The sequence below is a fragment of the Artemia sp. Qi Xiang Cuo genome, chromosome 4 (genome assembly GCF_049724085.1).
Source record: "Artemia sp. Qi Xiang Cuo chromosome 4, ASM4972408v1, whole genome shotgun sequence".
NCBI classification, from domain to species: Eukaryota; Metazoa; Arthropoda; class Branchiopoda; order Anostraca; family Artemiidae; genus Artemia; species Artemia sp. Qi Xiang Cuo.
Window position 1 is genome coordinate 69,818,940 of NC_142797.1, and position 26,082 is coordinate 69,845,021.

Genomic DNA, 26,082 nt, shown 5'->3' on the forward strand with positions numbered 1-26,082 from the left:
TACTCTTTTGTTCATTTTTGTTCAGTACTTCCTTCTGGAAAAAAGTTTAAATAAAAACGGCTGTTAAAAAAAAAATGCGACGATTATTGCTCAAGTTACATTAATTTTTTTGGTCCAACAAGTCGATAAATTTATTTAAAACAATCAAACTAATCTTTCAATTATTGAGTATATTCCTGATACCTTTCAATAGCTCATATCCACGACTTAGGAAAACTTATTTGTAAGGAAAACACCCTCTTGTTTCCAGACATAATTAATTCATTAGAATTCTAGGTATTAACGGGAATGTTTCCAGCATTCTTAATTTACCTTCCACGTAGTTTACTTCTGCTTACTCAACAAAGAAAAACCGTCTTACTTCCAGAAATACTTAATGGGATTCAACAGTTTAAAAAATTCACCTATCTCGTCCATTACAAATTTTTCCCGTTTGTCACCGAACTATTTAGAATTGGTCGGGTGGTCTTACCATAACTTGCAGAACTTGAATATAAGATCCGAATAAACGACAGAAAACTGAAAGCCTGCAACTACTTTCTCAGAAATCTTAGAAAAGCCAGCTTCTAACGTTTTGAGCCAGATTTTCAGTTTTATGAGCCTTACAGCATTAGAGTTATGAATTTTGTCTTTCCGATTAAACAGAGCAGAATTTTCTTTTTAAATATCAGGAAAGGGGAGCCCCCAAAAATGTTCTGTCACACCTGCATGGAAAACGCTAAAAATCACCCCGAAGGAAATACCCTTTGAGCAATTTTACGGCGTTGGGACCTCCCCGTGGTTCTACCCATTTTGAATGAAAACTAGTCGACAGAGGGGACGCTAGTTCCCATGAAAATATTGCTTGTTCCCATGAAAAATTTACTAGTCAGATTAATAATAACTCTTTTCTTCAAAACATGAGTTCAGCTACCTCGGGGAAACAACAGAGAGTAGACAGATAGCTACTCCCTCGTTTGGTTGTTGTTGAAAGATTGCACTGGTATATTAAAAAGAAGCTAAATAGATTTTAGTGACTTTTAAAATAGGTATCTAATACATAATGGCGATCTTTTTACTATTTTCGGCTGTAACTCATCATTTTGGTAAAACATTTTTATCAAGCTACAAATTCATAATTAAATAATGTGCAGATGTTGTAGATAATAAAGTTGATGAGTCAATTTGATTTCTAATACTTTCTCATCTCTAAATCTGATCTTTCAGACTAGACAACGAAGATCTGATAGAAAAAGCCCTTGAAATAACCCCCTTTAAAGCGACAAGAACATGCCTCATAAAGTGGCACAATCCTAATCAGTGAATCTCCGCAGCCCCCCCCCCCTAACTTTTTACCTCATAACTTTTAATTTGAATATCCATTTTGCAAATTTGAAGGTTTTTTATTTATTTATTTTCAAATCACTAACTAACTTATGTTTTTTTTTTCTTTTTTTTTATCCCCTTGTGAGTTGACATTGACATTCTAATTTTGAGTTTAATTTGTTTTTGTTTTTAACATTTTTACGTATTTGACATTGACCCTTTTATATTTTTCTGTTGTTTGTTTGTTTTGTTTTTTTCGTTTTATTTGACGCTAAAGTGCGAATTTGCCCCTTGTAGGGTTTGTGATAACCGTTTTTCAGCAATAAATCTTATCTTATCCTAACCCTGGACTGATTAAAAAACTAAGGTCAAGGGGAATCTGATCCAAAGGTCGAAGAATTAAGGGCATGTGAATTTATATAAAAAAGAACTTGAGTCATACAAAAGGGTATTTTGAGTCATACGAATCTTCACTCTTAACGCCTTCCAATTCCTCCAAACTTCTTCTCGCTTCTGAATCTGTAAACACAATAAAAAGCAATTAATAAATTATTTTAATTAGCCAAATGATATTTTAAAAAACAACAGAACTTTCTCGTCTTTTTTGGACACTTGATCCTGCAAATTAAACAGGATGTTAATATTATCACCGTAAGTATATATAAGTAACATCATTTCCTAATTACAAGTAATATTAAGTACGTATTTCCTTATAGAAGTAATATCATTTCTTGCAAATTTAACTATTAACTAGGGATTAAGCTAAAATCGATTACTTCATTAGTCTCGATTCGACATACCTAATTAAATAAAGGTAGTCACCGAATGTAGATTATGGAAGATAATAAATGAAGATTAAAAAAAGGGAAAACACACATAAATACCCCTTTAATCGAATTCTGAATATATCTGGGCGTGTAGAATAGGCAAATATCTAGTTTTCATCCATAAATATAATTTTTACCCAACTAAGGACACATTCTCAAAATTTCTACCTATTACAGACATAAATGTAGTTTTTGCCTGCTTTTACCGAACTTGTGAAGTAAAAAAATAATCATATACTAAATTTAATACGAAAACAAAAACAAATACGCAAATATGAATTTAGTCATCAAGCCAGTCTATCTATAGTTAAATTAAGATCTATGGACTTAAACAACACCTGGAAACCATGTGGACTAAGATTCAAATTTCCATATCACAAAGCATTTTTGGTCGAGGAGAGGCAACCCTTAATGTAAATATAGCCATGAAAACAACAATCCTTGTGCTGTGGAGCTGCTCGTAATTAAATACTTTAAAAGAGAAAAACCAGGAAAAACTCTTACCTTCCTCCACCAGCACCAGCAGACCCTGGGCCTTCCATGAAGAGTTCAATGTACCGATTTTGCATATTTGCCTTATCCTAGAAAAGAGATAAAAACAGTTATGCAACAGAATACTTGGCCTCATGTTAAAAAACATTTGGACATATAATTTTTGTACTATTTAATTATGGGGCCATCGATAGATCATATGGACAATAATGTAAAAACAAATTGCCAAAGTATGACAAATCATCTCTTTCAAAGCTATTACTCCAACTTTAATATTAACTCAAACCTTGTGTAAAAACTCTTGTCTAATTCACTTTCAGACTAAATCCACGGAAACTCAGAATTCCAAACAAGAAACAAGGAAACAAGAACAAGAAAATAGAAACAAGAAAATCAGAATCCCTCAAGAAAAACAAGAAAAACAGAAAAATGAATGGAAACAAGAAAATGAGAATTCCAAATGTGTATCAAACGTGACACAGTAATAACACCGGTAATCATAAGGTTTGATTTCCTTGTGAAATAAGAACAAGTTTCTTACTTCATTTTCATCAGATAAACTCCGCTGCATCCCTGAATTATTTGAAATATTCGCCTTGTTCCTTGTTTGTTCATTCCCTCACTGACTACCGGCTATTCTCGAATACAAGTCCATGTGTCAGCTCTTAGGATATAGCACTCCTGGCAATCGGCCCTCATCTCTAGTGCTATAGTAGGAGGTTATAGTAATAGTAGGAGGTTGGAGGAGGCTCCAACCATCGAAGCAAGCTCTTCCATCTCGTTAATGAAATAACAGTGACACTGATTCCTTACCTGACCAATATAGAACTTTGTTTCCACTAGGCGTTTTACTGTCAAATAAGGAAGTAAATCAACCCGTGGCACTGCGTACTCTCCCTTTATTGGCTCATTTACATTCCAGTTTGTCCGTAAAACACCCACTGGGTAACGCAACTCAACCTAATCTACATTACTCTCAGTACAATATTTTATACATAAGGACTAACGCAATTTCTCTCATGTCGTTCCAATTCATGTCATATTTCGTATGAAGATGCATCTCAATATAATATAGCAGGAATTTATTTTATTTAGTTAACAAAGGGAATCAAATTTGACCATTTACGAAACATATATTCAAATTTAATTGCCCGTGTGATCCTGGGTTGCGAAAATACAAAAGCGACTCAAAGCTAAATCTAAGACATCACCAGGATTTAGCTCAAGTTCAAACGAATTTAGCTTAAATTCTTCATATATAAAATTTTAGCAGAATGATAATCTTTTTTATTTAAAATCGGAAATGCATACGCCCTATATTGAAAAAAAGTACAGGTTAAGGAACTAATATATCTAAAAAATTAAACGAATCTCATGTTTTGCAAATCATCTCTCCCACACCATATTTTGCATGGTGCTTTTGTATTGAGTGTTTTTGCATATAATGTTTGACGAAGCAAAAATAATTACAGTTGTATTAGGCTATGATATAGTTGAAGAGAAATTATAATAAAGGCCAATATGAAATAAACTTGGAAAAGTTAATCAATTTCTGCTATATTCATTCAATTTTTTGAACATAATAGTTCCTTAACCGGTATTTATTCCGAGTTAGAGCAGGCGAGAGATTTTTAAATAAAAAGACTGTCTCATTTTGCTAGAATCCCATATCAGAAGATATTTCGGACAAACAATATGGGAGCACATAAGGGAAGAATAAATGGATTCTATTTGTGCTGTAAATGAGTCTCCATTAGCTTCTTCGTTTCCAACGGAAGATTCAAATGGACAACCACAAGGACGTTAACTTGCAACAGCAAAATGGTGAAAAGAGAGACAACGAGAGAACGCTAGTCAGAAGGGGGTAAAAGGGATACTAACCAGATCCATGGCTCTTATGGCTTCATCGTATGTTGCAAACTCGACGTAAGCTTCGCCAGATGGTTTGCCCTGGTCGTTATAGCTGATGTTGATGTAAACAGGACGGAGGGGGCGGAAAAACTGCAAGTAAAAGATAAATATTAATTGACATAATTGACAATTCATTGACAATTATTGACTGTTGATTACTAGGAAATTCCTACTGAGTGCAACTAAACCAAGCCCCGCCACTGCCCCAATTCATATTTTGAAGAGAATGGGGGACTTCCTCCTAAGAAATGTCCGGGAAATTCCCAGTTATTAAGATATGATAAGATAATAACAGACACGAATACGTTTTTTACATATCACGAGGTCACTGCTTCGTTTCAAAATCTAATTTAAAAAAAAGTTACTGATTAAAGAATTTTGTATGGACTTCTCAAAACTACAAGATTCCTACAAGATTCTTCAAGACACCAGAAGTCTATGTAAAAGTACTGATAAGTAAAAATGCGACAACCTGAATACAAACCCAACCCCATAAATCTCAGCCATTTAGTTAGCTCTTTTGTCAGTTGCTTTGGCCAAGCAAATCTAAGCTCTTACGATAAACCCTGCTGTTTTTATCATACAAATTAAACTCGTTAAGTTTGCAAACACGAGGGGAAATAATCTAGGTGGTCTCAACATCGGATGCATCAATGAATCTGACGCACGAATGTTTTTACAAAAAGTATACCAATTGCCACAACAATTGTTCTCTATCGTTTCTTTATTGATAATAAATAAACCCTTTATTTCTTATAACACAATGCATAAACAATGAATCAACAATAAAATTTGTGGATTATATCATTCATCTACCAATTTATTCATTAACCAATTATAAAAGGTCAAACAAGAAGTACGATTTCCACTTCTTTATCACGCTAGTGGTTGAAAAACCACTAGCAACTTAGTCTGACGAACACCATGCATCAAAAAGGGAAATCTTAGTGTACAGATCGTTAATGAGGACCCAAAAAATGCCATTTGCCCCCTTAACTCTAAGTTCAAAATCTTTAACACCATTTCCCCCCCCCCCAAAAAAAAAACTTCCCGGAAAGTTTAGACGCAACTTACTAAGTGTGAGGGAAATGAGGGTGAAAATACCGAATTGTAAAATTCGTCACCTATTTAGCTAAACCCCATTCAGAATGAAGCACTCGGTCTCAAGCGAAAAGCAGGCTTCCAGCTACCCCCAGTCTCATATAGCATCATCTTATGGATTGTGCCCCCTCTCGTTCTCTATTGTACAAGCCTGGCTTGGAGCAATGAATCTGTTTTACAGACATGAACGTAGGTAGGAGAAAAATAACAAAGAATTGAATCGTAGATTAGAGAGAAAATCACAAAAGACACGAACTGCCTAAAGGCACTCCTTAATTTGGCATTTTTTTTCTATAAAAACCATTAAATTTTTTGATAGCTTTTCGTTGTAATTTGCCATTCTAACTTTTCAAACGATTTTGAATTACTTGAAAAGTAAGTAAATAAAGGGATAAGTTGGGAAACACAGACAATATTTTAATGAATAAAAAAAAAAATTACCGCAGCTATGTCTGCTTCCGAAGCCTTGTATGGGAGTCCTCTCATCTGTATTCTGAAGCTTCCGCCTCCTATTGGTCCCATTCGTCCGGGTGGTCCTAAGGGACTACCAAATCCACCATAACTACTGAATGGGGCACCAAATCCTAAACAAAAGATTAAAAATAAAAGCTCACCAAAAACCGGAAAATTTCCCCGTTTCTTTAGTTGTCTTTGTTCTAAACGGAGCAAACATGACTCGACGTAGAGCGTTTAATTGATATTTAAGAAGTGTAAGATCAGTTAAAATCAGCGACAATGCGGGTTTTTGTGGATAAAATCTTAAAATTCCGTATGCCGAAAATAAAACTTCTCAATTCTTTCGTGGGAAGCTTTTTTTCATGATTTAAATATTAAAAACCTGCGCATAACCATACTAATCAGAATATTGTAGCTTTATTTTGGCAATTACAGTGGCCTAATTTTAGACTTAAGTATAAATGCATACAAAAAAAAAAAAGTAATTATGATTAGAGAAACCCGTGCCCCCCCCCCCCCGCTTTCTGCAGTTTGCATGAACCCAAATAAACAAATCCAGCTATTTTAACTCAGATAAATTATTTCAGACAGATAGAAAAATGAAAGTCTATAGTAAAGAGAGGGGGTTGAAGGCAAGACACATCTACATCTACTGAAAATTCATTATTAAAAATTAAAAGAAATTAAAGAAAAACAATTTCTTTTTCAACTAAAGGAAATAACATGATTATTACGTAAAAAGAGCATACATTTACAGTTAATAAGGGCCCCTACTCTTTACAGTAATGTTTAGCTTATTATTAGAGTAGTTTCAGTAATGAAAGTGCATTTTGTTGTAGCTTTAAATAGTTACATTTTCCGCTTAAATGTTTTGAAACAATATTCATTGCACTTTAAATGCCTTCATAAAAGTAAGAAATATAAAACTGTGAAGTAGAGTTAGCTGTATCAAAACAATAGTTTATCCTTATCCTATTTTAAGAAAATACCCTTTTCCAGAAATTCTAGGGGCGATGAAGAAAAAAACAAGATTTCTTTTTAAAAAATATAACTTACCACCATAGTTGCTTGGGGCGCTTCCACCAAAACCACCATAACCAACATCATCGAAGTCATTATAGCCTAAAGAAGGAAAAAAAAATTATAAGTTGCATACATGGTTCTCTTTGTTAAATTATTTGAGCAATGAATGGCTGAATCAGGAACCTTCAAAAATAATGCTTGAATTAGGACCCTGCATAAGATAAAAAAAAAAGAAAAAAAAATTCATCGTTTTTCAAGCCCCAACACAAATGAACTGTAAGACAAAGAAATTTTAATATATATATATATATACCATATATATATATATATATATATATATATATATATATATATATATATATATATATATATATATATATATATATATATATATATATATATAAATATATAAAGCTTATTAGGTTTAACATCTTTGCTGCGTCAATATCACAAATATATTTTTTAACGACACTACGAATTGTTATTTTTGTATATTAACGCATCACAGATGTTAAACCAAATATGGCGGTCGACTCAGAAGGCGGGCATTAGACACCCGATTTCAATTTCATGGGTTCAAGCCCAACAGTAGGCTTTTTTAAGAGTATATCCATTTCAAGGCAACTTCGAATTTTATGTCTGGGAGTGGGAGCAAATCATCGCATTTCCTCAAATCCTCGCAAACGAGCAAAAGCAACAGTTTTTTTTATATAACTGTAGTTTTACTGAGTAGAACCCTTGAGCAACTTTTCAAACATTTCGCTTAGCAGACAATTAACAACTTGGGCTAAACTTCGATAGGAATCCAATTATGTTTCGTCCCCTGGCTTCCTGAACTGAAAAATATCACAGGATATAAAATAATATAAGCATTATGTAATTTTTGAGGATAGTGTTAATACAAATGCTTTTTCAAAATCCCAAGCTCAGACCCAAAACTTCCAAGACCTGGTGGGAAATCATACAAGCGTGGTAGCCCTGACCAGAACTTGGCATTAATTTAGAAAAGCGTCAAATAGAATTAAATTCCATTTCTGTCTTAGCAGGCTCACTGGTGCTTTTAAAATACAAAAAGGTAAATTAATCCACTTTAATATCAAACTCTACAAGTGTAAACCTTACAATTTCGTCACTTCGTAAAAACAAATCTTTTAAATAGAAATCGAGCTTTTCTGCCCACCCTCCCCCAAATCTCGGCCATTCCGATGTCTTTCTAACTTTTTATCCTTACCATGTAACTCAAGGCTAAATGGTAACTTTTTTCATAGCTGTGAACACACTCCCCGGGAACAAAATCATGTTTGTATGTCCAGGGCCGGATCTGCAAGGGGCTAGAGGGGAGAAGCACTCCGGGCAGCCAAACAAGCTTAAACTGTAATACTTTTCGGCAAAAATTGTAATGTTTGTAGTACTGATGGTGTGGCAGAGGACGCCAAAGTCCAAATTTGCCCCCCCCCCCCATTAGAAAGAATTAACTCCAGCTCTTTGTATGGCTCTCTTTGGCCCATTTCAAAAACTTACCTGAAGAGAATCCTCCGCTTCTCATGCCCATACCACCACCAACACGGTCATAAGGGGTTGGTCGACCTCTTCCCATTCGCATTCCCATCAATCGTGGAGCTATTGCGCTGTTCATTTCATCAATTGAACAACGGAAAATTTCGATATATCTATTAAGAACAACAAAATAGGAATATAAATACAAGGAATCATAAATGAATATTTCAAGCAACAACTCATATTCCTATTTTCAAAATTGATAATATTTAACTTTATATAAGACAAGAAATAGAAAATTTGCTCTTATATCTTGAAATAAAATCTAATGGAACTAAGAGTTTTCAGAACAATCTAATAACAACACTAATATTGAGCTAGAAAGAATTTCCATATACATTTTATTCAAAAGATAAAAAAAGGAACGTGAATCAATTAGCTAAGAGCACAGAACCAATGAAAACAAAGCAAGTTTTATCATTAATTTTATTGATTGAAATAATTAAAATATTGATGTCTAATTTGAACTTTTTGGCGATGTACTTTAGACATATTAAACAAACAGATCTTGGGTCATTAATTCTTTTCAATAGCCGTGCGATCATTTTTGCCCAGAAAATTTAAGCCTTGAATACTTTGTTTTTCACACGTCTCCTACGTCGAAGAACATGCGATTAAAGAAAGGATAAATGATGGCAAATTAACCCCTAAAAGTAGCTATTCTTCCAATAAATCTTTTTATTTTATTTAAAAAGCCCAAACTTTTTTTTACTAATGAGCACAGCCTCAGTACTAAAAATGTTATTTTAATTATCTTATCTGAATCAATGATATACTTTTGCTATTCTTTTAAGCTAATATTGAAAACTATTCATTTTGTAAGGAAAAATTACAAGAGCCCAGCTCGTCCTAAACAGCCTATAAATGTTTTCTTTTACAGTGTCCGTTCTAGAGTTAATAAAATGCCTCGAACTTTCCATTTATTTATACTTACATCTAATATATAGCCACGGTTTCGATAGCCTAGATTCAATAAATTTTAACTAGCAAGGAAATCCTACTTGTAACTCATCTATGATTTCTAATGGGGACAGGACCCACATTTGAAATAACAACCAAGAAAGCACAATAAATGAAAAAGCACATTTCAATTTTTTTAAAGATTGTTCTACAAGAGGTCCCAAAATTTGCTTTACTGTTTTGTAAAGAATGGAAGATGAGAGGTCCAGGATTAGATCATTCGGAGTCTAAGTTATTTAATCTTAAAAAAAAAAATATGGAGCAGCATGAATCAATTGCTATACCCTCAATTTTTTTTTTTAAAGATATTGGTAAATATTTATGGCTCCCGGGGGAGATGATTATGATTATGAATGTGATACTAAATTTAATGAAAATGTTAAAGTGTAAGGTTTGTGGTCCCGTTTGGCGACTGTGATATAGATAGGTTGTTTTTTTATTATTTTGTTGTTAGTGTATTTTTGCCAGTCCCTTGGGACAAGTTTTTACTTCTTGGGGTGGCTGCTAAACTGATGTTAAATTGTTTGTTTAGAATAAATCTCTCTCCCTCTAATCACGATGAGCACAGCTATCAAGATAACATTGTAGACCCGTTTATATTTGATCCGCGAGCAAGGTTAACCCGAGTCTACTTTGACCCTGCCATTAATTCAAAATATTGATATCTGATACACAAATGTGTCTTAAAGCAGCCTATAATCTCAGAAGTTAATTGTAAGCTACCCTAAGAGCCTACATGAAATACTTAACAGAACCTTCAAGCCCGGTCTTATTTGGTGGAATAGGGGTTACTAGAGGTTTTCACCGTAAAAACTTGTCTTTTTCTCTTTCGTAACCAATAGCCATTCCAAATTCGTAATTGGGTATTGCTTTAATACTAAGATGAATAAAGAAAAATAGAAGAGCGTGCGTTGTTAGCGCTATTCATCTTATTCACGGTATTGCCCAAAAGTGAAGGATTTTTATTACCGATATTCACCAACTAAGAGCTAATTAAGCTACTTCACTAATTAAAACGGGGCTTTACTGAATGATTTGAACCCTACGGCACGATAGATTCACGCAACTAGTTTCTCATCGAAAAATGTGTGTGCTTCTGGCTCGTCAATTATCACGATTTTAAAAATAGGACCTTACCTACTTATTGTTAACTTGCAGTTTTAATTCTACTCCTGATTTCATAACTTATTTACAACTATAACTATTGAACTCATTAAAGATAAGTTTTCTGATTTTCTCATCAAGAAAACTAATTGTTAAAAAAAAAAAAAAAACAATGATTTTAGGTCTAATGGCTCATTAAATGAACTCCAAGATGGGATTAGAGCCTAGAAGAGTTCTGAGTTTGTGGTCAACCAAGTTAGTATCATAAACCTGGGTTTGTATCATAAGAATGTTGCGGTCAACAAAGTCGAATGATTTAGGAGGTCAACCAAAACAAAATATGGCTAAATATCTGGCTTCTCAAAGTTACTTAAGAGAGCAAATTGCCGTGTAAAGGTCATCTAAGAGTTCTGAGTTTGTATCGTAGAAAATAATTTAAGAGTTGCTGTTGACACGTGCCACCTAATTGGTTGACTTATAACTTTAATTCTACTCCTGATTTTATAACTTATTTACAATGCAACCTATTGAACTCGTTGAGCAGCATTACAGTTAATTTTTTTCCAAAATGTTTTAACATGCATTGAATAAATCATCGTAAGTAAAAAAAACTTATGTTTAAGGGCATCAATAACGAAAATGACTTGCTTACAATTAAAACCATTAAACTCTTCGTCGGGTGCTATGCTACGGATATAGAACATATTAAGAGAAATTAAAAAACAGTCTGGATATTTAAATAAGAATTGCTACTCTAAATTTCCAAACACTTTTTTCAAAAACCCTGAACATTTTTTGCAAAATTTTTCAGTTTAAAGGAAAATAACCGTAGTTTAACTTCACTACTGAACGAAGTTTGTTCTATTCAGCAAGGCACAAGGACAAGTCATCTCGCATTGCCCATCAAAATCATAAAATAAACATAACTTCGGTTTTATATTTAAAAGCACAAATAAAACTAGTTAGTGTTTTTAGCTCTTCTTTACGTAAAATAACCAGTTTCGCAAGAAGGCATGATAGATGTATATTTTTTTTTTAACTAAGTTATATTCTGCATAGTGGTTTCGCGGTAAATATTTTATAATTTCGGAATATTTCCGAGTGGATTATAAGATATATGGACCTATAACTGTAATTATAATTTTAAGCAGCGAAAATTATTTTAGTTCTGTTGGGTAACGCTGTACTCTCGGTGAGAGGACTATGTTAAACCCATTTTTAAGCCTTTGAGTATCCTCTTATCGGTTTCCTATATGATCTTAAAGAGACAGTCTCTGTTATCCAATTGTAGGACAGTAATACTACATGTATAATTATTAAAAACTACAACATAGTTTCTTAACAGAGTTTCTACTATAATCTTACTGATAAGCCACAACACTTTTTTTCACAGTAAAGCAGCTTTTGGAACAGCCTGTATAATACTAAAATAGATAAAAGAAGCGGAGGTCTAATAAACGGAACCAATAAAACCACAGGGGACCAAGCCACTGATCCACCATCCCCACCTGTGCCCAATCTTCTCCTTGTGTTTTTCCAACGCTTTATCCACTGCCTCTGGTGTTGTAAACTGTACGTATGCTTCCCCACTTGCCCTCCCTTGAGCGTCGAGAGGCAAATTGATACCGTTCGGTACTATCGGCAACCCTGCCCAAAGAATAATTATCCCTTTAGAAAGCAAATGGACAAACATTAAATTGCAAATATTACAAACACTTAAATATAAACATATTCTTTATTAGAAACTTAAAATACAATCTCAAACAAAAGCACTTAAAAAGTAAATGTCTAGTAACAGACTTGTGCAGCAAAAGTATTATATGAATATACATTTATATAAATTAAGAAATATACAGGTTTGCATATATATGCATTTTTACTCTTTTTTTTAAATCTAATCAGCCAAAAAAAGGCAAACACAATAAACCAGAGTATTTGAATTCCTACATATTTTAGTGTATCTTTAAAGGAAGCATTAGCATTAAGAATGGACTGAGAAATTCCTGCTCAAAGAGAAGAAAAGTCCGAGTCAAGTTTCTTGGAGGAGCTATCCCAGTTTATTTGCGTAATTATTTATACATGTTAGGTTGATAATACACGCATAGAATTATCTGGAGATCTGGAGGACAGTCATGTGGGAGAAAAGGTGGTGCATTCTAATTAGCAATATCATGGAAAGACATAGCGTACAAGTACATTGTCAAAGACCTTTAGGCTGAACACACCATGAAAGCAGTCAAAACGAAAGACAAGTCCACTTAAATTTTCATGAATTGCCTGCCATCTATGCAACCCACAAAACGTCTTCTATCGATGTCTTTAAATGTATTTATTGGGTAGAGTAGAACCTCAAGTACTCAAAAAGTGCCTGATCTTGGACAGAAATATTTTGATTTGAGAATATGTTTCCTAAACATAAGACTGTTAAGATAACTAATTTTGAACATGATGTAGATAGTTTTAAATAAGACTAGGTTAGTTTGCATTGGCTGATTATCTTCCCGGGAAACTTTTTTTTTCAATTTTTAAGGTTTGATAAAAGGTAGCCTTATAGCCTAGTAACAAGGTAGCAAACACAATCGTAACTGCCAACGTTATACTCGCCGCGTCGATTTTGTCACAGTTGAACTGTTGCTTAAAATTTTACAATGCTTAAAAGAACTAACTTCAACTATACAGGACTTGATTATTATTACGAAAGTTTCACGAATTTCCACCCTTTAAGAATCTCTGGTCTAACCTATTCAAATACAATTATTTTCTTTCATTGATTTCATTGTCTGTGATTGAGATGCTTTGTTCCAACTTTAAGATCCTTGTGCCCAAGACTCGGCAAAAGTTCCCAAAAGTGGACTCGAGCTAAAAATGGCTAAAGGAGGCCTTTGACGGTCAATCATTTTGATCAAAAGCTTCCGTCAATCGATTGACTCAAGCATGATTGACCGTCAAGGAACCTGTTTGATAACTGAGTCAAGCGTTGACGGCGATTGATAGAAAGTTTGAATGAATCAATCATTTTGATCAAAAGCAATGTGTTATATTAGCTTTGGTCTAGATTGAAGATAAAGTGAAGCACACATCAATGAATTAACAGAAATTTTAAATTACAATGATTGACCGTACAGGGCCTCTAAGACCTTTAAACTAATAAGATATTAAATAACAAAATTTACATAAATCCAGTGATACAGGGAACCTCGCCATGGCTCTGGAGGCTTACGTTATTCCGTAAATATTTAAAATATTCACACCACGTCTGATTTCCGCTTTCTATTAATTATTTATATTGACACTCGCGGCGATTTTGCATAGCATTAGTAGCCTCAAGAAATAACTCTTCAATGTATTACAATTATGACAAAAAAGAAGGTGGACCATCAGCAAACTGCAAGGAGGTACTACTAAAGCATACCTAAATACCTAAAGCCAGTACTAATAGAATCTTTAGAGGTACTGCAGTATATAAGGGGGTACTGCGACTTATAGGTTCCGTTTGCTGTTTAATGGTATCATTGATTGTTATTGTCCTAACTGTGGGTAAATGGGTTGGTGGCAGGGGTTTACCCCCAGAAAATACAACCCCCACGCGGCTAGTTGGTATCCAATCCCTTTGGATCTTAATAAGGACTAGGAATTCTCAATTTTTGTTCTAATGAAAACATTCTGAAGTTTTTGTGACCACCAGGCGGAGGTATGGATGAGGAAGGGGCTGTAAGCAGCATAGAACCAAATGGGATATGAGAATTTAGCAACACTTGCATAGTATTAGCATCCTCTTGCTTGGCTCAATATGAAATTAAAGGAGCTTTAACAGTATTTTCAAAATATAAATGCTTTCTGGCAATTGGTATTTAGGATATTTCAAGAAAAGCCTCTAAACTACTTTGATTGATTTGTCGAAAACATCTTTTTAAACCTCTTTCTGATCCTGATTTTTTTTCCAGCAATTTAATATTTACGACTTTGATAGGAACCCATATTGAAAGTGGAAGACAAGTGTCACAATTGCTTTCCTCTTTAAGGGTACAAGATCTTAAAACATAAATAATAAAACTGATGGAGAACAACCCGAGAACCTTAAAATATCGTCATTCTAAAGGACAACTAGCCTATAGAGAATAATAGCTTAAATATCAAGTATTATAATGTTTCCTGTACAGTTGCCATGTTTCTTTTTATCATACTAGCCCAAAAGTCGACCGTTTTTTAGTTCTAAGCACCAGGGACATCAAAATGAGACTTAATTCCTGAAAACCACAATTTTCTAATATTTTTCTTTGTTTGTTTCAAAATAATGACGTTTTTAGGGTATCACATGGTTGTCAGTGTTACGACGTTGCGCATAAAGGACAATAATTCTTTTTGGAACCATTGAAGGCACACAGAGCGTTTAATCTTTCAATTCCTGTCTTTTTTTTCACCCAACCTTGGGGCAGCAGAAATCAAGCCCCTGACTCCATATTGGCAAAGAGAACTATGGCAAAGCCACTGTGCTACAGGGTGTTGCCACGTTGAACCGTTAAAACAAATAAGCAACACTAGTTAGCTGAATTTGACAACGCTTTTCATCTGTAAAGATTCTATTATTTACGATCTGTTGATTCCTAGAGACAACTAAACCTTCAGAGGAAGCCTACACCTTAAGCTGTTTGCTACCATCGGTTTTTAAGCTTATTTTTTGCTATTTTTTTCTTCTTTTTTATTTGGCGCCCACTACCACCACAAACTGCATACAGAGGTCTTTTTAATAAATACTGAGTTTCCAATTATTTTTATACATACGCGTTGAAGTTTCCACTGAACCAATGCCAATCAGATTTCAATGTAACTGACCTTGGTACTTCAATTCAGTTTTTCAGTTTTATTGACGAAACCTAACTCAACCTAGCAGCATCGAGGTTGATCCTCCAACTCAAATTGGACCAGTAAAATGCTATTTTATGTTAGAGGGGAGACACTGTGATCCATATAGTATGTTGAATGATTTCAAGAAGAGTTGCCATGGTTATTCAAAAGACATCATGTGACACATTTTGCCATACTAAAATTTAGCTAATAAAATTTAAATAGGGTACAGCAAGCCGGTTGACATATCATATAATAACTGACAGTTATGTAAGCTTTTAAAAAGTAAGGAGCAACAGCTTATGCAATTAGAATATTTGATTTTGTCTTCTGGTAATCTTCTATCGATTTATACAAAGCATTCGAATTGGAATTTTAAGGTTATGCCCTTCCTCCCTCCCCATATCCTGAAAGAAATAAAATCAGTTAAAATTACCATTAAACATCTTTAAGATGGTAAAACTAAAACAAATTCACTCAAAGTAGCCATTTATCATCGATATACAGCAATGGAAAAGCTCTTTATACAAAATACAATTCAAAATTATATTATTGACTGAAAAAAAAAGTCAATCAAAAATAAGGATAAAGCTTTTTAACATTATTTTAGATTTTTATAAACAGTTCAGTGAATGATTCTTTACTTCACTGATTTCTTATTATTACCAATTTTATGGCGAGGCAAACTCAAACTATGGGTCCAGGCTCAAGCCTAAAATACCCACCACCTTCTCCCCCCCCCCCCAGAAAAACAACCAAAAACTCGAGTTTCCGAATTTACAACTGAAGCCAATTAAACTTAGTCAACTCCAACCTTCTAATCTACATGATTCAATAAAATTAAGCCTTGAATTGAATCACAATTTTGAAGCTTCAGTAACAGTAACAACAAATAGGAACAATTATAATAAAACAGTAAAAATAAACAGTAATAGCTGTTAAGAGCAAAACAAAGGAAAAAAAAAGTTTGGTCTTATGTAAGCTTTTAAAAAGTAAGGAGCAACAGCTTAAGCAATTAGAATTACCATTCCTCCAATATCTATAAAATGAAGTTGAAAGGTTTTGCTTAGCTCCTTCTCACTCAACCCCTTTGCTTCACTGTTTACTCAAATACAAAATCATCTTCTATATAATCATACAATTCTAAAACTAGAGAAGAAAAAGGATATAAAAGTTCTAATCTTAGGACAAAAGTTCCATTTTTTTTAACTTTAAATTCTTATAAGTATTTAAAAACGTTGTGCTTTCAAGTAAAACTAAAAAACTGCTACTTAAGACATTTTAAAAATGACAGTTCTTCCACTAATGGTTTTTGTATATGCTTCCAGATAAGAATCAACAATAAATAATCAAAGAGAAAATAAGGTGCTACTGAAGTATTCAGACAGTTAAGACTCAAGTAAAGGCTTACCATTAAGAAATTCAATAACATCGTCTTTGGTTGCACCAAATGGCAGTCCTCGGAGCCTCACACAAAACTCGTCAAAGCTGGTTTTGTTGCTTTTGTTTAGCACCCATTGCATCTCAGACTTGGATGACTTGAAAACTGTAATCAAAAATTGATTTAAAATAGGCATACCTCACTTTTGAAACAGAACAAGATGCTACCACTTGAAAATGGAAACGATGTTGTTAAAACAATCAAAGACTCAGCTTTTTTCTCTCTCTTTATAGTGGCTGAAATTTTCGTAACAGAAAAACCAATCAGGTCAATCTTACCTCTTAGTTCTTTTTGCTGAAATTAAATGTATATAAAAAAATTCTACTGGAAGTAAGAAGAAACATTAAAACTTAAAACGAACAGAAATAATTCAGTATATGAGGGGGGCTGCCCCCTCCTCTACATCCCCCTCTTCACACTATTTTTTTAGTACTTTTAACCATGGTTATGATTCTAAGTAAATGTCCTTTGTGTTTCAGGAATCGTTATTAAATAATTGGGACAAAATGTCAAACATTTGTGTAAAGAGCAGGGTATAGAAGGACACCCCCCCCCTATTATGCGGAATAATTTCATTTCAAGTTTTAATGTTTCTCCTACTTGCAGACGACAAAACTTTTATTCAATTTCTGATCATTTTTCAAATAATCCCAAGAAATCCACTTCCCCCTCCATGGAAAACTTGCTCCAAGAAAAATTCCTCCCTAGAAAGTTCTTTCTCTGGGAGATGATCCTATGACAATTCCATCCTTGCTGAGAATTCCCCCAAAAAATTTTCTTGCACGCGGTTCTGCCTGAAAAATAGTTCTTAGCACACTTTCATTTGAAATCTTCCTGCATGGAAAACTTCTGTAACACAGAAAAATATCTACACACTTTCCAATAAATACTATATGTACACAATGGAAAAATTTAATAACTTTTGGCCCTTCTCCAGAGTTCGTGGGGAGACATGTCATCCCCAAAGACATAGTTATTGGACCTCTCAACTATACCAAACAAAATGAATATCTGAAATACTGGTTGGAAGACTTTGGGGGGAAAGAGCTGGGGAGGGGCTAGTTGCCCTCCAATTTTTGTAGTGACTTAAAAAGGGCATTAGAACTATTAATTTCTGTTCAAATGAGCCCTTCCCCAGTCTGAGAAGAACAAAAAAATAAAATACATGCTACTGTGATTTTAATCTTGGCAAAATACAAATTTCAACATTTCAACTCTAGTCTAGGGTTCTATGTTACACTGAAACTGATTTTGGGAGATTTCGTCTCTCTCTTTCAAAAGTCAGGCAAATATTCTCAAGGCCTGTAGCTAGCAATTGGTAGCATTAAACTAAATGAATCTAATATATTTGGAGTCAGCATAAAAATCAAATTCCGTTGATATATCTATTGCTGTCTGTTATTCTGTTTTTAGAGTCTTGATTTCTTTTTTGAGTTTTTTACCGCAAACTGTTTGATATCATGGTGAATATCCTTGACATGTAAGAAAAAATCTTATAGATTTTATCTCATATTTATAATTTAATTAAAGTTATTACCAATCATCACAAAAAGGCGTGGCTATTGGCTCCCTTTGTGGGGAACAATCAACTGCTAGTTTGTTACTGAATGAAAAAAAAAATAAATAAAAAAATAAAAAACATGTACTACTATTCATATTCAAGTTTTAAAAATTGGTGGGTCAAGAAGACCCACTAGGCCTGGAAGAGTTAGGGCACTGGTCCACAAAGTAGCTCCTTCAATACTTTAAGAGCACAATAAACCCAAATGGTTAAGTTTTTCTTTCAAATCACCAAACAGTCACAGATCCAAATACCCATTTACCCCTTACACAAATGAATAGAAGTTCAACTAGCCCTTTCAAATCCAAATTTATAAAATAAAAACTAGAAATTACACTTCACTTGCAGATAAAGATGGTAACTATCTACCATCTTTACCTAAAACATCAATGGTAACTATCTTTACCTAAAACACCTATTATACATGAGATTGCAATGAACTAGTTCACTGATAAGGTCATCAAAGAGGCCAATGGTTGGTTAATAATGAGACAAGCCCAAAATTTCAAATCCCTGATGGATGACACCAATACCACCAACATCCCTATATACCAAAAACATTGTTAATTCCCCTTGAGCTAAAATTCAAAATTAATGATAGTTATTATTTTGCAATCCAGTCTAAAAGTAGATTATAACCCAAAATAATGATAAGTGTTCCAACTATTTTGCAGAACCCTGCTGGATGCCCTACCAGATGCCTTGGGACATAATTTAGTAGCCCTTAGTCTGAGGCTGGTGCCAGGGCTCTCACTCTCACTAATGAACAAGTTCTAGGGATGGACAGCAATTAAGACCTTGTAGATTCTATTATCACCTTATCTTTCTCAGGAAACCAGAATCTCATTTTTTTATTTTAAACATACTACCAATCAGAACAGTCATATTGCCATAGGAGCAAGAACTAACTTTCTTAAAATAACAAACTGGTACATCAATAAGACATTTATGACTTACTGAGATTCAACTGAGAGAATAGAAAGGATCCAAACAGCAGCACAAGGGCCAATACCTTACCTCATCTTCTTGAACAATAATGACAATCCTTCAAGAATTACTGCCAAGCTGGGTCTTTGTTTCAATTTTATCAGAAAAAAACTCATTTAAGATTATTCTACACCAAATAATACTTAGGACAAAGCATAGCAGTGCTTTTCACAAGTAATTAACATCAGAAAAGAAACAGCTTTCAATTTTATGTTCTTTAAATAGTTCTGCAAGAAAAATGACAATACCTTCAATATATCTGTTGCCCATATGTTCTTTGTTTTTCTTCAGAGCATGATCTAGGTCTTCTTGTGTTTCCAACTCAACATATGCTTCACCAGTTGCCCTTCCTTCTCTTGTTGTTGTTAAATGAACACCTTCTTCGGCTCCTCCAGCTATGTTCATGTCACCTGAAAGAGAGGTTAGCATTGAAGGACTTATTCTCCAGGTGGATTGCCCTTGTGAGCTAAAAACTATTTTAAGAAATTTCTTATTCAATTATGTTCAGCAGTCTATTTGAGTAATCTTTATAGGGGCTTTCAGTTATATTTAGTTTAATCTATCATAGAAGACAGGTTTAACCTTTATTTGACTTGTCATGTTTAAACAACAGCCTGTAAAAATGCAGTTCAATCCCACTTTCAGGGGACATAATAAAGAAAAAGATAAGACAGCTAGGCCATATTTTATAGATGACAGATGACATATTGCCTAAGATTATGCCTTTTGACAATCCATTCAAGACCAGAGGAACAGCAGGTTGCTGAATAATGGGGAAAGAGGTTGCAAACAGGAATTCAAATTAAAATAGCACTAAATGGGAGGGGAGGGTTGAGTAATGAGTCCAATAACCAAAACAAAAACTCCTTTGTTCTTGCCTGTGTTTGCTTTTCTGGGACTTCAGTTTTTTTTTAATAGTATTTCATCAGACCTCAGAGAGAGGTGTAAACTGAACTATAAATAAACTTAATGGTAAAAAGTAACAATTTTGTAATTATAGTACTTAGTTCACCAAGGTGATCCTGATGCATGACTGTGTTTCTAGAACCCTTCCCCTTTTAAGTAGGCTATTATTTGGCTTCAAAAATTTCACTCCATTTTGATGCTACTGATGACTGATGAAGTCAGACTTATTTATAAAACACCATCCAACATTACTGCAGAAATCCCTTGAAATTTAACTTTGTTCAAGTGGTTTAAAACTCACATTGGTTGAACTTCAATATATAATTGTACAAAGCAGTAGAGTTGGAAGAATAAAAGAAATAACAGAACCCCAATTATACCCCAGGCAGGGGGTTTCAAGCCTTTATCTTCACTCCTTCTCTACTTCTAAGGCTTGTAGATTGTATAGTAGACCAGGATTTATTTTAGTTCTAAGTCTTTTACATTAGTTTTTAAAACATGATTTGAATGATTTGAGTTGGATATTAAGCCAAATTGGTATTCTATTTTAACAATTGAGACGCAGTATCATAGATTGTTTAAACCTTATAAATTATGAATCAGCAAAGATACAAGCATGAATAAAATTCCATTGGGCTGTAGATTTAAGCCTATATCTAAAAGTTCCACTTTTATAACACAGTCAGTTTAAGTTTATTAAAGGCTAGTACCCTTAGGAATATGGAGATATATACTTCACAAACCTTCCTAATGTACAGTTCAGGCACTAGGGGGAGGGGGATAAAGTCCAAACTTACCTCTATATTCAGAATTTCAAAATGAATCCAAATTTAACATTCATTTGCATCAGAAATAAACTTACCCCCCCCCCCTAATGTGCAAATATATACTCTGAACTGGTATATATAGCAGTGGGGATAAAGTTCATTTTGAACAAAAATGATATGTTAAATTTGGATTTAGGATACAATTCTGACTATAGAGGTAAGTTTATTTCTTAGCTACCTGACTAGTCTATTAATATAAACATTACCCAAAAAGCTATCATCTTTGAAGGTCTGTAAAGGGCTTTAAATTAAATTTACAATAAAAATGAATGTCTTGCTCAGATTCAGGTTGAAACTATGATTATAGAGGAAGTTTGTTCCTTGGCTATCTGAATATTCTGTTAATATGAATGATTACCTGGAATGTCTCCTTGGATAATTAGCCTACTGAATCGTCAAATAGCATAAGAAGAGGCATCAAGTGATGTATTCATCCTAGCTAAACTTTGTTTAAAACAGTAAATTTACCCAAAATTCTGATTCTGAAGGTAAGTCTAATTTATGCCCATATGAATAATCTGTGAATCAAGATATTACCTACAACTCTTCTGTAGGACTTGATAATTTAATTATTAGAGCAAGCTAATATCATTTCATTTCCCAATGCTCTTTAGGAATATATTTGCTACTTTCATTGAACTCTCTTCCCTTTAATAATTAAAATTATACCCTAGCGTTACAAAGAAAACACTAAAAACTAGCCTATACCAATGAAATTCAGTAGCATTCTAGTTTAGCTACTTTTCACTATCTTAGAAAGATAGTTAAGTTAGCAAAATGAAATTTTCAGGGATGGGTCTACAGGCTAAATTATGTCCCAGGAAGGTATTTTGAAGTACTTCCAAACTCCACTCATTCTTCCTTCTAGAGGGTCCTGACCTTTAAAATCTTTGAGTTTTAAAAGTGAAACCTTGCAAAATATATTCTTCTACTTAATGAAGTACAACAAAACTGCTTCACAACTTCACTCAATTCCAATTTATAGATATGCAAATACATTTCCTAAATTTAGAAAAAAAAACTTGATATGGCTTAAAATTCTACTCAAATAACATGAACTGCATTTTCAAAACTAAAGTGATAAATGCAAATTAAGGTAAATGTTGTTTTGTCCAAACTTTGGTAAATTTCTAGGTTGCCACATAATTTAGCTAAGATGAAAGTGGAAATGTCATTTGTTGCTTTTTTTGCTCTTTCATTATTCACAAATTACTTCTGGGACTAATTGCATTTTAAGCCCTTAGAGGCACCCCAGAGGTATTTTATATGAATAATGAAAGAGAATAAAAAACCATCAAATAATGTTTTCACTTTCATCCTAACTAAATTACATGACTAGCTGCAGATTTACCATGAAATTTCTCCACCCCTCATGTGCAAATATATACCCTGAATTGTTGACAGCAAACTTTTGAATTACAAAATTCTGCACTATTTTTGTCAATGGCATTTGAAGACTTGGAATGGTAGGGAAACAGGTAAAATTCTACTTTAGCTACTTGTGGCTATCTTGGAAAGGAGTTACTTTAGGAAAATGAAACTTTCATGGATGGGTCTACAGGCTAAAGTATGTCCCAGAAAGGTATTTTGAAGTACCTACCTCCACTCCTCCCTCTAGAGGGTCCTGAAAATTACCTACATGACAGGTTGACTACACAACAACTGTTGAAATTTTGACAAAACAACATTTTACTTCAGTTCGTTTTTCTCTGGCTTTAGTTCTGAAAATGCAATTACTATTATTTGAGTAGAATTTAAACCATATCAATGTTTCTTTTTCAAAATTTAGGAAATGTATTTACAGATGAACAAATGATTTGTCAACAAAAATTGAAAATGTGGTCTCTGTTTTGAAAAGCAACTGAAAAGAAAAATTATATTTAATATTTGTGATTTGTAGAATAAATATGAAGCAATAAAGGTTAAATTTCTAGAATCAGAAGAAAATCAGCTTTCTGTTAATATATGAATAAAGCTGAAACACTAAAAGAATATAGGCTATACATCAAAAAAGGAAAACTGATATTTCCAGAAAGAGGTCCCTATAGGTAAGTCAATAAACTATTAATTTCAAGTGTTTAATCTTAAATAATTTAAATAATAACCACATTGATGCATAGTTTAGATTTTTAGGTATTTATTAATATACACAATCCTTCACAATTCCTCTTTGGTAACAAGATGTGAGGGTTGTAGTTTTACAAAATTTTACTTAATTGGATACTGGTTTTTAACCCTAGGCCTACTTCATTTAAGCAGAAGATCTATTTTGCAAAGTTTCACTTTTATAATAGGCCTACACAGGTTTTTAAAGGTCAGGACCCTCTAGAGGGAGAAGAAGTGGAGGTAGGTACTTCAAAATATTTTCTAAAACATTTACCACACTCTTGAAACACCTATTTCTAAACTAGTGATGTTTTAACCACTTTTACGTAACTTAACTAGTGGTGATAACTTCTTTGTGTGGTTACAAAATGAAATACCTGTGGGGCCCCTTTAAGGGCTCAATATGCAAATAGCCTTAGAAGCAATGGTAAATTTCTACCAAATCATATTATTGACTTATGCACCACTTTATGCCTTTTTTTATGCTGATTACAAATAGCCTATAGTAATCATTTCTATCAGAAATGAATTTCAACCCCCCCCCCATATATGCGAATTCAGGGTATATATTTCTACAACCTAACCTAACCCTGAATTGGCATATATAGGGGGGGGGGCTGAAATTCATTTCCAATAGAAATGATTATTATATTTTTAATCAGCATAAAAAGGCATCAAATGGTGTATTCACTTTATTCCTAACTCAATAATATGATTTGGTAGAAATTTACCAAAGCAATTCTTAAATTATGAAAGAGAATAAGAGGCATCTAATGATGTTTTCACTTTCATCTTAACTAAATTATGTGGCCAAGAAATTTACCAAAATTTCAACCAGTCAAGTAGGGCCTAGGTAAATTTTTAAGACTTAGAAATCAGAAAAGGTTTAACATTGAAGCTTGGCAATACCTTTCCAAAGTATGTTTTGGGCCCTGGATTCACAGCTTAAAGCTTCATTTTTCTAACCTAACCCCTTTCCAAGATAGTGAGGAGCAGCTAAACTGAATTCTACAATAAAATTCTTGCTTAAGAAAAGCAAATTTGCTGTAAGTCTTTAGTAAAAGGCCATATTGTTATCTATTATCAAACTCCATTGCTCATTGTATAGGAAAATCAATTTGCCTAGGAGAAAAATCCTAGACTACACCAATATCAGCCTACTACCAGCTTGGATAAGTTAGCTTTAAAAGGCCTTACCAAGAAAATTGGCTATTTCATCTTTTGTAGCAGACCATGGCAGTCCCCTCAACCGACAAACGTAGCCATCATCATTTCCATTTTCAGAACCCATTTTGTAATGACTTTTAATAAGTTCACCTAAAGCAGTCAAAGAGTAGCTTTAAAATGGCGGAGAAATCGGTGATGAGAATGAAGTAATTCAAGGAGCAGTGTTTCCGCCCATTGTCTGCCCAAATGCTGTGATGTTCCATAATTAACCAGTAGATGGCAACCAAATACCGTAAATTATCTCGATCACATCGCTCACATAGAAAAGGCATGTGACACAGACGTCCAAGTGAGCAACTTGTTTTTGGTAGCCGGTAAATTTAGTGCTTGTGATCATCTCGCTCCTTTTTATTCCAATAAAATTATTAAGTAATATGCTGTTAAAACCGAGCTTACTGTGAACATTTGATCTTTACGAAAGAAATTCAGGATAACTAAAGATGACTTGCTTCACAAGACAAACATTTGTTATTATGGGATGGCTATTTAGAGGTTACAGAATCGCCATAGAAATTTTTATGTCATGAAAGAGGAGAACAGTTAATTGAATGAGGAAAACAAAATCTTGAAATTAGGTCATGTAATTTCGCTTAATATTGATGTACATTACAATTTGGAAGACTCCTGGAATTTGTGCAGAAGAAATCACCAATACGCTTCTCAATAACCCTTGCTGGTTTTACCAATCATTAGTTCCGTTGTCATTCAGTCTTTGGAGAGTTAACATCTTAAGTGAAAAGTACATTTCACGGATTACCTGTTTACGTGTGATAAATTACATCTCACTGACAACCTGTTTACCTGTGATAAACCTGGACAAGGAGCCAATTGATTTTTGCGTGGAACGAGAAAAATGTGTTGCGCTAATATCTGATTACACAAGTAACAAATGACCTTGAAAAAATTGTACCTGTATTTTGATGATTGTGGTTATGCAATCATTCCGTTAATATAGTTAATGAAGTGGGTTAGTAGTGGCCAGTGAAATGAACGAATAAATAATAACCAAGCCTTGATAAATATGAAAATATAAAGAACTTTTGAACCACGTGGCATAAATTGATTGAAGATTGCCTTTTTTTTGGAAATTTGTTTGCCGTAATCGTCCGTGAGAATGGGGAGAAAGAGAAATGATAAGAAAGTAAAAACTGATGGTGGTAATGCCTAACATCAACCCCAAAAACTCTAACAGAGAAGAAAAGGCCTTCGCCGTAAGATTCTATTCAGGATTCGAGTGGTGAATGCTTACGACAGGAATGTGAGAAAAAATGCAGAAAATATTGTAAGAATTTTGGAGCTGTTGGAAACTTTAAAATCAGACGTAAAAGAAATTAGAGAGTCCCTTCATAGTGTGAAGATTGATATACAAAATATACGTAAAACCGTTCGTGAATTGGGAGAAAGATGCACGCGTGTGGAAGGTGATGCAAGAGAAACAAATAATCA

General features: G+C 33.7%; 2 protein-coding genes across 2 annotated transcripts in view; both read right to left on the reverse strand.

The window, feature by feature from the left end:
- LOC148953374 (xylosyltransferase Oxt-like) overlaps positions 1-26,082 on the reverse strand; it is a 287,249-nt gene that overhangs the window by 63,759 nt on the left and 197,408 nt on the right. The gene's annotated exons all lie outside the window — the stretch shown is intronic.
- On the reverse strand, positions 1,705-24,766 carry glo (heterogeneous nuclear ribonucleoprotein glorund). The gene is made up of 10 exons (XM_089088505.1): positions 24,607-24,766; positions 19,819-19,980; positions 16,993-17,127; positions 12,245-12,383; positions 8,637-8,785; positions 7,149-7,214; positions 6,078-6,220; positions 4,506-4,625; positions 2,637-2,713; positions 1,705-1,824 (listed from the first exon to the last, which is right to left on the reverse strand). Exons 1-10 carry the CDS (start codon positions 24,698-24,700, stop codon positions 1,782-1,784), a joined length of 1,128 nt encoding a protein of 375 aa, XP_088944631.1. The 5' UTR covers positions 24,701-24,766; the 3' UTR covers positions 1,705-1,781.